We start from the raw sequence: 15067 nt of genomic DNA on the forward strand, positions 1-15067 counted from the left end.
GCCGATATTATCGGCAAAATATCGTATCGCGATATCGCTGTAGTAAAATGACTCTTTACTATCTAGTGTTGTCTTCAACAAGTGTTAAGCATACAGTCGCAAGTCATCTACAAGACTAGGAAGCTAAGTCAGTCCTCCACAAGACTAGCTAACTGCACATTTATGAAGGCGTGTAACTCGTTCTCTTTAGTTAGCTATTATATCGTTTTTGAATATCTTATCTTTGTAACAACTTTGAGTATAAATAAGATTTCTATCTCCACTAGTTACCCGTGGAAGATATTCTATCAAATATGATGTTCTAAGTTGGTATCAGGGGGTTCGATCCCCTCGCTTTTTTGCTGTAACAGACATCGCCACCACAACCAACAATAGATCACCACCATCACAACCACTTTCATATCAGCATCCAAATACTCAAATCCCCTATCTCTTCATACCAAACCCTCTTTCAATTGCTTTTTCCGGTAAAAAAAAAAGAAAAGGAAAAACCAATTGGAGAAGATGCTCTTGTCGTTTTAGTTGTCGTTGAATCGTATGGATTTAAACCTGTTTTAGTATTCGAGTAATTTAAGAGAATTTGGTTTGTGGAGCAGAGACTTGAAGTCCATACAATACAATCCAACGTTGGAAAAGGTATAGTAAACCCCTAACCTGCTTATGAAAACAGCTGAAAGAGATTTGAACTCTACGTAATGTGCAAGTGTTTGTTTTTCACCCGTATCACTAGTTCCATCACATACTCTACTCGCGTCACCCATCCATGCTACCTACAACACCAATCTCCACCATCTTTCACACCATCAATACATATCCCTATTCCCATCAACACCCTCTTTCAAAATCAGTTAAACAACATTATCACTACCATTACCATTTGTATCTGTTAATCAACACAGAACACTACCATTACCAATTATATCTGTTGTTAACCAACACAGATCAATACCACTTATATCTGTTAACCAAAACAGATCAATACCACCTATGTTTGTTAACCAACACAGATCAATAACCCTTGTGTCTGTTAATCAACACATAACTAAAACTTTGAAGAGGTATTTCGACTATCTCATACTAAAACTTTGAAGAGGTATTTTGACTATCTCACACTATGAAGAGAAACACAAATTTTCTCATACAACAGTTTGAGGGGCAGTTACAACAAGTTCGTTTTATAAGTTCAAAAGACCAGCTGGCTGATATATTTACGAAATGGATATCTTCACCATGGTTCCAGTACATTAGAAGCAAGTTGCACATTCGTCAACTCAAGTACAACTTGAGGGGAGGTGTTAAGCATACAGTCGCAAGTCATCCACAAGACTAGGAAGCTAAGTCAGTCCTCCACAAGACTAGCTAACTGCACATTTATGAAGGCGTGCAACTCATTCTCTTTAGTTAGTTATTATATCGTTTTTGAATATCTAATCTTTGTAACAACTTTGAGTATAAATAAGATTTCTATCTCCACTAGTTACCCGTGGAAGATATTCTACCAAATATGATGTTCTAAGTACAAGAATCTTCTCGGGCCAACAAAAGCCGAAAATGCTTCACATCCCTCACAAAACTCTATGGTGGAGATGATGCCACCTATTACTAACCAAGAATGATCTTCCAAAAAATATTATTCATGGTCATTTTTTAGTTTGCATGATGGCACCACCACCAACCAAACATAGGGAATGCCAACCCCTTGCCTTCAGGTACAGTGCCTGCACATTATTATGGATACAAGGATCTTATCAAAGATAATTCCCTGCACCTGTATGTGAACAGACGAAAATAAATAACAAAGTATGGATCAAAAGCTTAATAGTTGTGAGACTAATCATGTATTCTCATCTGTCATTAGCTATTCATAGATAAACTGACAACATAAAAAGAAAGTTATGATCTCATTACGGGTCTACTAAAATATCTCACTGTATTTTCAGTTAGTGTAGTGATATTTATGGTTTCTCGAGCAAAACCGTATAACCACCAGTATGTCAGAGTCAAAAAAAATAAATAAATTTGCTCATATATATCAAGACATTACCACTGCATTGCTACCTGTTCGTATCACACAGCTTGACAAAATTGCTATGATCAGGGACGAGGAGCTGTTGCTTTCTTCATAGCCTCTATTCTCCTCTGAATAAATCTGTAGGTTTTGCCGAATCTCAAATAGTACCCAAGGAGGTCGCGTTTCAGGAGATACTGAAGGTAAGCATCCAGTTCTGCACTTGATCGTCCCCAAATAACAACTCCAATAACCGTCGCCAGATGAGACAAATAGTTGGCAGGGGAGTTCCCCTCCCTGTAGGTGTGTTCAAACTCAATAGTTTCAGGGGTCCAGTGCTTCACCATTAGCTCTAAAATCTGTAACTTCAGTTTGTCTACGGGGGGGCTCGTTCACTTGGGCTCTCTTTATATTTTACGGGTTCATAAGCTTCATCATCTTTCTTCTCTTTCTCTGCTTTCTCTAGAAGAGACTGTCGCTTACGTATCTCATCCCAGTTCTTCTTTGTTAACAGTTTCTGCATCTGCTCTACAACATCCCCATTATCACAAACAACGGTTAACTTTTCTGGAACCTGTGGACAATCAACCACCATACCAAGTCCTGTTAAGACCGCTTCTAACTCGTAGAAGAAACAATCATCCTGTTCATAATTCGATACCCCCAAAAAACACCTTTCCAATATCCCCCCGGGAATCCTGTAAACACCGCCAAGCCCACCTCTGCGTCCATCAAAACAGGCGTCGGACCTATAGGCCCCATCAACAAACAGTGTATGGTTCTTCAGAAACTGGCAAACATATACTCTAATTATGTCTTGTTTTCCAAGGAACTCATCCTCATAAGAGGAGTCTAATTTTTCTGCAAACATGAAATACTTAGGAATACTACTGTACTGACTGAAGCATTCAGGAATTATCGTCCACTGTACAACTTCGTCCTCTATGTATGATGAATGATCTACATTCACTTTCAGGGTTGTTTTACTGTTCACCTTAAGCTGAAAAGGAAAAGAGTTTATAAGCAGTTGTGTAAAGGAAACAACAGCAGGAATTATAGTAGCAATTCAAAGTACCATAATGTACAGTTAAATGATTTTCGAACTTATGACTGGCATGGTTGGCAGTTGATGAGATTTGCACTAAATTGAATTTCTAACGATATCAATATGCATAGATGGGTTATTAAAGTTCAAAATGTGTATACCTCCTTCGAGGATGGAGAAAGAGAGAATGCATCCTTATACGACAAGTATGGAAAGCCTGCAACCATTTCGCCGTCAAACGTAGTACTCCGCTGAAATAACATACAAAGTCAGTAAGGGTATAAGTTCTGAGCCATGGAGATATATGTGTGTGCTATTACCACTTAATTATTGAACTGGCTAAGTAGCCGGGAAATAATTTCCCTTCCAAATCTAGATCTCAACAACATCGCTCCAACATCTCTATATTAAGTTCATCCAAGAAAAGAGGGAGAAGATCAGCAAGCCCGCGTTCTAGGTTTAAGAATCAACACATACCTTAGTGTCTATTTCTATGTCCATATCTTTGTCCAAGCAAGATATCAACTCCATTGCTCCTCCAGGTCCTTTGGCAATAAGAACAGAATTGGGAAGACAGATAGCTTGTTCCAGGTCCTTTGGCAACAAAAAAGCAAAAACCGATCAACCGCAGAAAACATGTAAAAGGGGAAAAATAAAAAGAGATAAAAAATAAATTATTATACTAAATACTTACACCCGACTCCATTAGCATGGGTGTTAGTTAAACACATCATCCAAGCTAAACTTTCTGAACGTCGTCATGACTTCCCTGCATTTAGAGTACATACCGAAGATATGATCAAAAATTTATTCTGAATCCTACAGTTGAACACTACTACTCAAGTCACTTAAAAATAGCCTTCAATATGGTCCACTGCCGTATTTAACTTTCAATTGGACTGCCATATGTTAAAAAATCACTGAGTTAACAATGTGTAGGTTTAGTTCAAATTCAGAAGCAATTCTGAGCTTCATGGACTTCAATAATGCGATTGAAACATGATAAAATCCTAACTCTGAAGATTACCCCCAAACTCTCTAATTTCTCAAAGGGAGTCGACTCTAAATCAATCAATATTCATCTCTGTTTCGTTTCTTCTTCATCAAACTAGAAAAAACCCTAAAAAAATCCCCAAAACGTTTGTTTTCTGGTTCTCTTGTTTCACCATTAAATAAAAACAAAAAAACAAAGTAATAGTGAGGATGAGTTTACCTTAGAAATATATCAAGCCGTTTGAGAAAGATGCAGGTGTCTTTCGGTCTCTACCTCTGTCTTTCGGTCTCTACCTCTAAGCAGAGACGGAGGAGCTGCTACGGTTGCTTTTTTTGTTCTTTCTTTCTTGAGATTTATTTTCCGGAGCATTATTTAAAGTGGGAATTAAGGCTATGTTTGGGAGTTTAAAAAATCACCGCTCGTTGGCGTTCGATTTGGAGGGACCCAACACATTCGACGGCTAAGATTCATATTAGATTTAAACACTGTTATTAGATAGTAACCGCTTCGCACCGGGGATAAGTTTTTTTTTGTTTTGGTTTATGGTAACTTTAATAAATCTCCAAAGTATTGTATTACTGGTTGTATGTTTTAGAAAATTCCTAGTAAGTATATGTTACTCGATATATAATTGGAATATCTCGTTCAATGTTTATGTTACTCGTTGTAAATAAAAAAACTTAAAGACTTTGCATACTTACCAATTTTTAAGACTTTGAATGATATTGATGTGTTTTTTTGCCTTAGAAAAAGTCTTGTAAAATATGAAAATTTTTGGGGGACTTCTACAAAAATTTGAAACTTCATTTATTATCTTTAATTTTTTTATATAAAAAATAAATATCTCTTTATTTTCCTTATAATAATAATAATAAATAAAAATCATACAAAGCTCTTGGTTGGTAACCTAGCAACAAGCTAAGCTCCGACTCCTCTTCGAATAGCAAAGCAATTTTTTTATATTATTTTATTTTATTTCAAGTTGATGCAAGCGCTTGCACGTGCTAGATCTATTTCTCCCTCTCTTTTAATTATATCCTTAATAATGCATACATACACACAAATATATATATCTATATATATATATTATAAAAAGAAGTGGTGTGTGTGTAGCCTTACAAATCCGACCATCGATTTCGTCATCCCACGATGGAGATCGATCGGTTATATGTCCTATATAGACGTCCGTCCGATCTCTTGGCTTCCTAATAAAAATATGATTCTAAAGATTATTTAACGGCGTCGGATCCTTGGATTTCTTAATTTGACTGCAGGGTCGGATTTCCTAATTTGACTAAGTTTCCGTTAATATAGGCTAACACTAAGTAGATGTATTTATAGAACAGAAGAGCATCATTCTTTAACGGTTTCACCAACAGATGGTCTTCTATCTATAGTTCTTCCCCACCATTAACGACTTCTAATTCTTAACTTCGTCTCTCTATATCATAATAATACTGAATTATTAATACTAAGTTATTATTATAGATGATTTAAAGGATGGATACGGTGAAATAAAAGAAAACAGAGCTGATGATTTAAAAAAAAAATTGGTCTAAAGAGGAAAGGAGAAGAAAGAAAACCTAATAGAGGAAGAGGAGTGAATTGGGTAAGAGGTTTTATGTTTAATGCAACCAAATATCTCCTTACTAATACATCTTCACGGGAAACATATGGCTAAGGGTCTGTTTGGATTATGTTTGGTGGATGACCTTCCATGAAGATTATTCGTATACACCAGATATACTCAGGTCCATCGAACGTTCAATCATCCAATAAGCATAATGATTTGTACCATAACTTTCTCAAGAAAATTTAAGTTAGCCTCAACTAATCTAAAAGCTATTTTTAAAAAACAAATAAAATAAAAAACATGGGAGATTTATGTGCGAGATTTAAGTGTCACAACCCCGACCAACAAAACATTAGGCAATGTTTAAGGGCCACTGTCGGGGCTGTAAGCCCCGGCTAATTTGACCTGACCAACAAAATACTATAGTATCCTCAAGGGACCACGGCCGGGGCTGCAAGCCCCGGATAATTTGACCCGATAAACAAAATACTATGGTATCCTCAATGGACCACGGCCGGGGCTGTAAGCCCCGACTAATTTGACACAACCACAAATACTAGGGACGCAAGTCCGAACTAACTTATAAGCTCGATGTTTGATCGTTATAATCTAATTAGTTTTGCGAATGACTAAAAAAGATTTTGGTAGAATACTGACCAGCCGATCAACCAACAAAACGAAAACGAAAAAGGTTGAGCCCCGGCCGTAGGCCGGGGTGATACCTAGTATATATATATATATATATATATATATATATATATATATATATGATACGATCAAAAAATTTTGATTTTGTTATATGTTGAAATGAAAATTTTCATTGATGGCTAAAGTGTTTCAGATTATGATTGCTGCTCAAATTAATTTGTAATCAACCTTTTTCAAGAATTGTTTTTAATAGGATAAATTATATAGAACTCTACAAATCTTTAGATTTATCATGTTTGGTTGTTATACATTTCTCTAGAAATATTGTTTTCACAACTTTTTACTAGAAATCTTGTTTTCACAACTTTTTAGAACTCTACAAATCTCTATAAGAATTAGGCCAACTGTACAAAGTTCTGCAATTATTTTTCCAACTCCTTAGAACTCTCAGAAAGTTGTTATTTTTCACGACTCTTTTTAAATCGATACAAATCTACGAAAGTATTTATTGAGTAAACCTCTCTTAATATGTTGTATTTATACTGAAAGTTTAATGAGTGTTATATGGAATCTACCTCATGTCACCTCAAGAATTCTTTGAGAACAATTATTTAGATCAATCATGAACCAACTTTGGTTCACTAGCATGGACTTGTTTTACTAAATTATTGCTACGAAAAATTAGGACTTAGCCACGGCGCGTAACCTTAGCTGTTGACAAAGTATATTATTCAATCAATATCATTCAATAAAGATCATGCTGGACAATTATCGAGTGGTCTAATAGTTATTATGCCCCCTTTCACTGAGGAGGTAAGGGTTCGAATTCCATAATTACCAAAACCACTCCAATTTAAGGAGTTTGAAAATAGTCTACGGACCATCAATTTAGGATATCAAAAATAAAAATAAAAACATGCTTAAAAAAATTGATTTTTCTTTTTGAAAATTTGTTTCAACAAATATCGATATTTTGGCAAAGTCTTATTAGGTCAATACCTTGTGTGCCTAGACACTTTCTTAATCATCTCTTGGTTGGGCCTCAAGGCATGCTTTTTCTTTTCTTTTGTCTCTTTGGCAAGACGGAAACAAAGGAAAGAAAAACTAAAATAGCATACCCTTTCCATAATAGAAGGATTCAATACAATGAGGGGTGGAATTTAGCCACCAGTTAGAAATTTGGTTTTTATGAGCGAAACTTGCTAGATTATGAGCTACCTCATTTGCACTCTTTTTGATAAATTTAAAGCAACCTTTGTTAAACTGTTTCACTTTATCATTTATCTACAGAATCATATGTCCCAGTTTCCAAGGATACGAGTTAGTTTTGTTATTCACACTTTAATCACCTTTTCTGCATCACTTTTGTAGATGGGGAAAAACGATTTGCTGGTTTTTAAGGAATTGAGGAGACGACCGTACGAAGGAGACTCCTCGAACCGAGTGAAATGTTAAACCTTACACAGATGCACCGCTGCAAAGGGGGTGCTTTAGATTCGAGAGATCAATCTGTAGTACTCCGGCCTAAATCAAGACAATGACCGTTCCAGAGTAAATTCGGTCACAAGAGAGGATGGGTTGATCTGTAGGAGGGAAGCTGGGAAATGTGTGGAATCAATGGTAATCAAAGATTGTGGGTGTGTGAATTCTGAATATGATAAGCTCTGAATGATTGAAATTGCTCAATTGAGAGTAGTTGCTCAATTGATGAGTTGATGATCTCGTGCTGTCGATGAGAGGTGAGATTGATGATACTGTTGATGCTGATGATTCAATCATGATTCAGAGACTTATTGATATTGCTGTAATTTTAGACACCATGATCCCATGAAGTGTGACAGTTGATGGAATCAAGGAGTGGGGAAGTGGAGATCGTGTTTGAAACCAGTTGCTCAACGTGTGTAGACTTGGTCGATTTTCCGCCCACTACCTCGTGAATTCCTTCAACTGATTGCACGACTTGCTCACATTCCATCGTGTGTTTGAACACACGTGTCGTAGACCGCCATACCAAAACCCTAAGTGATATCCCCCAAAGTGACACGATTGACGTCTCGTGGTATGTTAGTCAATTGATGACTTCGTGGTTTGATGGGACGACGAGTCCATGTAGTTGCTGAGTTGAACATGATGTTCTGAAACTCATGAGTTGAACATGTCATGAGACAGAGGTATAGTTCTTACGATGAAGTGATCAAGTATTGCTCATTCGATGGATCGTTGAATATTGATTGTTGAACCAATATTCCTTGGTTTGAGAAAATATTCATCTGAGCAAGTGTTGCTCATGTGATGAATTGTTGAATATTTGATCATCTGAGCACGTGTTGCTCATCTGATGGATTATTGGCAGCGTACCAAAAAAATTAATTAGAATACTCGTCGTTGAACCGAGCATAATTAATAAAATTAATGACCATGAGGTCGTCATAAAATTATTAAGGTTGGAATCTAGAATGATGATCCTTGGATTCAGAAACCCTAATTTGATCAATTGATGATCAATTCATGGTTCGTCAGAATTTTAACCATGGGACGAAGGAGGGAGCGACTACATGGGCCCGTGGATCAACCATGTATTGTCCATATGCTCACGTGAGCAAATACAAAGAACTCCTGAAGAGTTGACGATTTGTTGGTGAAAGAATGATAAAATGTTGGTTTAGTCATTTATTCGAAAATGCTCTGATGGTTATTTTCAATGATGTTGTAGTAAAAGGTTCGTTGAGACTTGTGAAGGAAGATTTTTTTAGACTTAATTTTTATAAATAAAAATAACAAACTCAATTAAAAAGTGTTGTAAAAATTATAGAGAAACCGGGGCTAGGATTCCACCATTGGTCGATATTAGTGATTTAATAAAACAATAATTATGCAACTCAACATTCAAATTGATTCTAATAGTATTGCCTAGACATGTAGATTTCCAAAAGAATAGATGTTAATCCAAGCATAGAATATCAAAACACTAAAGAAAGCATATTTTATCAAGAGAAAATACACCTAACTAATAAAATCATATAATCAATTTTGAGTTCAATGCAAAAATCATAATAGAGTTCTTATAATTAATTAAAATAAAGATATGTCACTTTTACCGAAACAACAGCTTCCTCCATCGCCCCAAGGATTGTGTTTAGCTCATCATCATCTTGGAAACACACTCAAAAGTTGATTTCATTTATGCTAAAAAATGGTTTACAAATGATGAGAATGGTTAAAGTTACAGAGAACGATAAATGCAAACTGTCGTTGTTACTGTAGTATATAAGACTGTCAACTATCAGTCTGCGACCCACGGGTAATTGTCGTTGTTACTGTAGCTTCTAAGACTTCCAGGATGTGTTGCAATTACTGTAGCGTAAACGACTGTCTGTGTTGGTCTTATGTTCTTCGTGTTCTTCACAACAGCAGAAATGGTGGTTTCCTGCCACTTGATTATCTCGACTCTCTGATGCTCTGCAACTCTCCCAATCTCTCCGTCCCCCTTCTCTGTGGTGCTAGCATCCTATATATACCCATTCTGACCGAGAATATGTTCTCATAACTCCAAATAATTCCCGGCAGTTAATAACAAATATTCTCATGCAAGATACAAAGATTTCTTCCCTGTTTTGAATCTTCACGCATCTTTGCACATCTGACACACTCCAATTAGTCTGAAACACGTCCCAGAAGTAGTTAAACACACATCCATCTTACGCCATGCACAAAAAACACGTACAATCCCGTGAAAAACTCTTCTCAACTACGCACTCCCATGTTTTCTTCTCACCGAAAATCTAGCCAAATATAGCTGACGAAATCGACCATACCACGCCTATTACCACCATTCAAGTCATCCCAACAATTCCCAGTCGTTGAGTCTCCTTCGTTCTCGTCCAAACTGCCAACTCTAATTCTGGTTCTTTGAAACCAGATTTTCCCGCCAAAAACAGATTTGAAAGGTTGAAGATGGTGTCCCCCTAACCAGGTGTGGGGTGAAAATAGCAATGGGTTGCCCCTAATCAATTGGGTTGCCCCTTAACCGAAATGAGAGTCCGCATAACACATGTCCTTCAGGGGTGCCCCGAGCAACTTTTCGAGCCGAATTTTCCATCAATATTTATTTCCAAAAAATACCTACAAACACACAAAACACCATAATAAGGACGAAAACAAGTACTAACAATACGAAACATTGAGGACAAATTAGACACATAAATGCGTCTATCAAATACCCCCAAACTTATTATTTGCTAGTCCTCGAGCAAAACTAAAAAAAATAAATAAAACCGAGTTAATATCGGGAGGGTTTACCAGAGGTGTACCCACAAAACCTTTACTACAGACCCTAGCTATCTACGCAGAACCTTGGAAGGCACTAAAGAATCTCCTTGGTTGGCATACTTATTGACTACAGGAGGAAGTACCCTGATGCGAAATTCCAATTGTTGTTCACGAGTTTGCACTCAAGAATACTAAGATTCATAAAAAGTGACAAAGCTCTACTCAGATAGTTTCTGGACATCATAAACCGGAGTCAACCAATCACATGGATAGATTAAGAAGATGGATGTAGAGAAAAATGTAGATGATGTTAACTAAGGTGAAACTATCCTAATGGACTGAAATACTGGTCTGGACTAAGATCAACACACCGGCATATACAAGGTAACCAATGGTCGATAATCCTAACTCTAGGTCAACTCAGCTGGCATATACAAGGGTACCAGTAGTTGACTTTATTGTATTTATTTCAGTTGGTCTGGTGGTCTGGTCTTCTTTTTTTTTTTTTTTTTTTGATCTCAGTCACTCTATTTCACCCTAGCAATGGTAAAAAGAAAAAATAAAAAAGAACTGATCAGGATTCTTTCGATGTTTCCATCACGAGGATATGGTGAAACTACCATGTTTTTTTTTTTTCTAACACCTGAGCTCTGTGCTTTTATGAATAGACTCTTCTAGATGTTTCCATCTAATCAGATTGGTTCCTCAACTCCTACAACCAAAATGCTTCCATCCACTTAGATTGGTTAGTGCCATCCTTAATAAACATAAATTTCTAGGATCTGGAGTTTATTTATTGCAGCTAACAAAAAGTTTCTTCCCCACCCCCAAACTTAAATCTAACATTGTCCTCAATGTTCTAAAAATGAAATTAAAAGCATGAACAAGGAGAAACTGTTACCACTTGAGGAAAAGAAACAAGGAAGGATATTACCGTGTCGCATGAGCGCGGGTGCCTCCCAGTAAATGCTAAATTTAAAGTCTCTAGCTAGACATCAAATACCTCAAAAAGGATTGCCACCTCCCAAAGTCGTATACCAATAGTCGAAACAATTGTGGGTCCACAAGACCAAATAGAGCTAACACAAACATGAGACAACAACACTGGTTCAGAAAAATGAAAAGAAGGAGCACATCCTAGTCTAAGGTTTCTGTCAAGACAACTGGGTTTATCTGGGTAGCATAATTGAGCTTCTTATGTGTATCTTGATAAATAGATTCATCCGAAAAACGGGTCTCTAATACCTGAGTTACCTCCTGGACAGTATCAGGTGGATCGGGTTGCGGAGTCTAAATAGAATCAAGTGATATCTCAGATGCACAAAGCTCGAGTCCCAAGTTAGGGACTCTAATTAAGGATACGTGACAATCATAAGAACCATCACTACCCCCAAACTTAGGGTTTTCACTACTCACAGACAAACTTCTAACTATAGCTTGAATTTCCGGATCTTCGGAGTCCTTGAAATACTCAAGAGATTCTTTCAATTCTCCACCCCCAATCTTATGGTTATCATTACTCTCAGAAAGACCTAACACTATTGCCTGAATTTCAGGGTCCGTAGAGTCTTTAAAATACTCAAGGGCTTCTTCTAAAGATTGATCACACATCTGGTATAAGAGAATGGTTTCCTCAAATTCACCTAAAAAATCTCCCAATAGAGTATCATGCCAATTATCCTGAACTAACTCCTGAATTAAAGTGTTAATCATATTCACTTCTTCTAATTCATCATTCTCAGAAGGTTGTCTAGTAACATTAAATACATTTAGTTCAGTGGTCATATTACCAAAGGATATGTTCATAAGTCCGGTTCTACAGTTGATGACAGCGTTAGCTGTGGCTAAAAATGGGCGACCTAAAATCACATGGATTTGAGCACTTGGGTCCTGAACTGGCTGGGTGTCTAAAACAACAAAATCCACTAGATAAATAAACTTATCAACCTCAATCAGAACATCCTCTATGACACCACGAGGGACTTTGACAGACCTATCAGCTAATTGTAGTGTCATTTGGTCGGTTTCAACTTACCAAGACCTAGATGGGTGTATACATGATACAGGAGTAAGTTAACACTAGCTCCTAAGTCAAGTAATGCCTTATCGACAGTGTGGTTACCAATTGCTCAAGATATGGTAGGGCATCCAGGGTCCTTATACTTAGGGGATGTTTGGTTTAGAAGAATTGAACTTACTTGACCAGCTAAAAAGGCTTTCTTATGAACATTAAAAAGATCTTTAAGGAACTTGGCATAAGCAGGCATCTTCCTAATTGCTTCTAATAAAGGAATGTTGATGTTCACCTGCTTAAATATTTCCATTATCTCGTTGAAAGTTGACTCCTTCTTTGTTGGGGTTAACAACTGAGGATATGGGGCTCTAGGCACAAAGATAGTCCTATCAGTAATTTCTTGGGACTCCTTAAAAATTGTTTTCGTTTCCTCAGTTATGGGTTCCTCTTGGGAAGTAGAGGGTGGAACTACAGTATGTTCACTAGGCATGGCTACCTTATTGTCTACTGTTTTACCGCTCCTGAGGGCTTTTATCGAGTTCACAAGGTTTGATGATTCCTCACCAACTAAAGATATTTGATGGACCCCCCTAGGATTGGCTTGAGTTTGACTAGGAAACTTACCTTCTTCTCTCTCACTTAAATACTTAGCTATTTGGCCGACTTGAAGTTCTAATTTAGCAAGAGTCTGGGAATTATCCTTATGGTTCTGCATGGTTTCTTGTTGAAAGCTAAGGTGGTTAGATGATAACATATCATGGTTCTTTACTAACATAGTAAGAGCTTCTTCTAAGGTAGAATTTTTTTTTCTCAGAAGTGTTCTGAAACTGGGTTTGACCTGAAGGGTTTTGAGTATAACCAAAACCTGGGGGAGGCTGAGTATTACTAGGATGACCTTGATTCTGGCCCTTGGACCAAGAAAAATTAGGATGGTTTCTCCAACCAGGGTTGTAGGTCTCTGAGTATGGGTCAAACTTCTGACGGTTCTCGAACCTAGCATTGTTATAGACAACATGGGATTGCTCTTCACTAACATGACCTTCCTAAAACGAGTTATTGGGTTCTACTCCACAACTAGAGACTTAAGAGGCTCTAATCCTATCATCGGTTTCAACAAGAGACCTATGTTTAGGCTGATTCAATTCCAAAGCTTCTAACCTTCTAGACAAAGCAGCAAACTTAGCATCTGACCCGAAGCTTGTATCTACCACATTGGTGCTACTTCTATTGACCAAGAGTCTTTTAGGGGGTTCAACACAAGACTCCCACTGTTGGGATTTTTCAGCAATAGCTCCTAAGAAGGTAAAAACATCATCAACATTTTTATTAGTGAACTCACCAGCGCACATAGACTCGACCATGGCTTTGGTAGAATAGTCTAAACCATTATAAATAATCTTTACAAGTTTCATCTTATCAAATCCATAGTGAGGACACTGGGATAGGAGATCAATGAATCTCTCTAAAAACCTATAGAGAGACTCTCCCTCTTGTTGCACACTAGCACTAATATTCTGCCTAACAGCTGCAGTTTTATGCTTAGGGTAGAATTTCGTATAGAAAGCAGCAATAAGTTCCTGCCATGTTTCAATGGATTCAGATGGTAGGTTGTTCAGCCAAGTCTTGGCTTTATCTCTCAAGGAAAAGGGGAACATCTTAAGTTTCAAAACTTCATCAGTAAGGTATTTTATTCTAACTGTCCCACAAATTTCCTCAAGTCCCTAATATGAAAATAAGGGTTCTCATCATCTTTTCCTAAGAATATAGGGATCATATGAAAAATACTAGGTTTTATCTCGAAATTAGCTGTATTGGCTGGCAATTTAATGCACGAAGCTCGGTTGGTCCTAGTTGGGAACATGTAATCTTTCAAAGTTGTCATCGCTGGCACAACTGAAGTACTAGAGGTACTTTCTTCACAGAGAGACAGATTCTCAAAACTGAAGTTTCCAAAAACGGGGCTCTCAAAAGAAGAGTCTTCGAGATCCCCGCCTTCACAAGAAGAACTATTAGGTTTATCACTAATCAAACGACCTAGAGTGTTTGTATTCCAAGCTCACTCTCTAATAACCTCGGGCATACACCATAAAAACAAAAGAAAAAGAAAAGTCCTAAAAGGAAGGGAAGTTCTATGCAAACACAAACAAGGCTGACTTCACCACAACAAACCTACTGAGTTCTAGCAAACAAAAAGCATGATGGCTTCACTTAGATTGTTTCTAGACCAGCTTCTAATCCTTCGAAAGGGAATTCGTTAAAATTTAAGCAAACCCCTCTGGAATCAATCCGAGTAAAAGTAAGTTGAATAGAGGCGAGGGAAGCTGCATGGAGCTTTGATACCCAAGACCTCACCGCATTACAAGGCGGCGCAATCACACATTCAACTCACAGAAACCATCATGAACTTAGAAGTATGCTTAAAAGAGTCACCAATATTTTTCGAACGACTTTCCTATTAAGCTCGTTACCCTATAGGTCTCGTTCTAGTCAGTATTTAAGCTTAGGTTCGCGTTTGG

The 15067-nt window shown here is 37.3% G+C and overlaps 1 protein-coding gene across 1 annotated transcript; it reads right to left on the reverse strand.

Annotated features, from left to right (window-relative positions):
- Positions 1-1819: 1819 nt before the first annotated feature.
- On the reverse strand, positions 1820-4385 carry LOC113313194. The gene is made up of 5 exons (XM_026561932.1): positions 4267-4385; positions 3748-3822; positions 3531-3647; positions 3215-3304; positions 1820-3008 (listed from the first exon to the last, which is right to left on the reverse strand). The coding sequence occupies exons 2-5, from the start codon at positions 3763-3765 to the stop codon at positions 2385-2387; spliced, it is 849 nt and encodes a 282-aa protein (XP_026417717.1). The 5' UTR covers positions 3766-3822; positions 4267-4385; the 3' UTR covers positions 1820-2384.
- Between the last annotated feature and the right edge of the window lie 10682 nt (positions 4386-15067).

This window comes from Papaver somniferum, chromosome 9 (genome assembly GCF_003573695.1).
Source record: "Papaver somniferum cultivar HN1 chromosome 9, ASM357369v1, whole genome shotgun sequence".
NCBI classification, from domain to species: domain Eukaryota; kingdom Viridiplantae; phylum Streptophyta; class Magnoliopsida; order Ranunculales; family Papaveraceae; genus Papaver; species Papaver somniferum.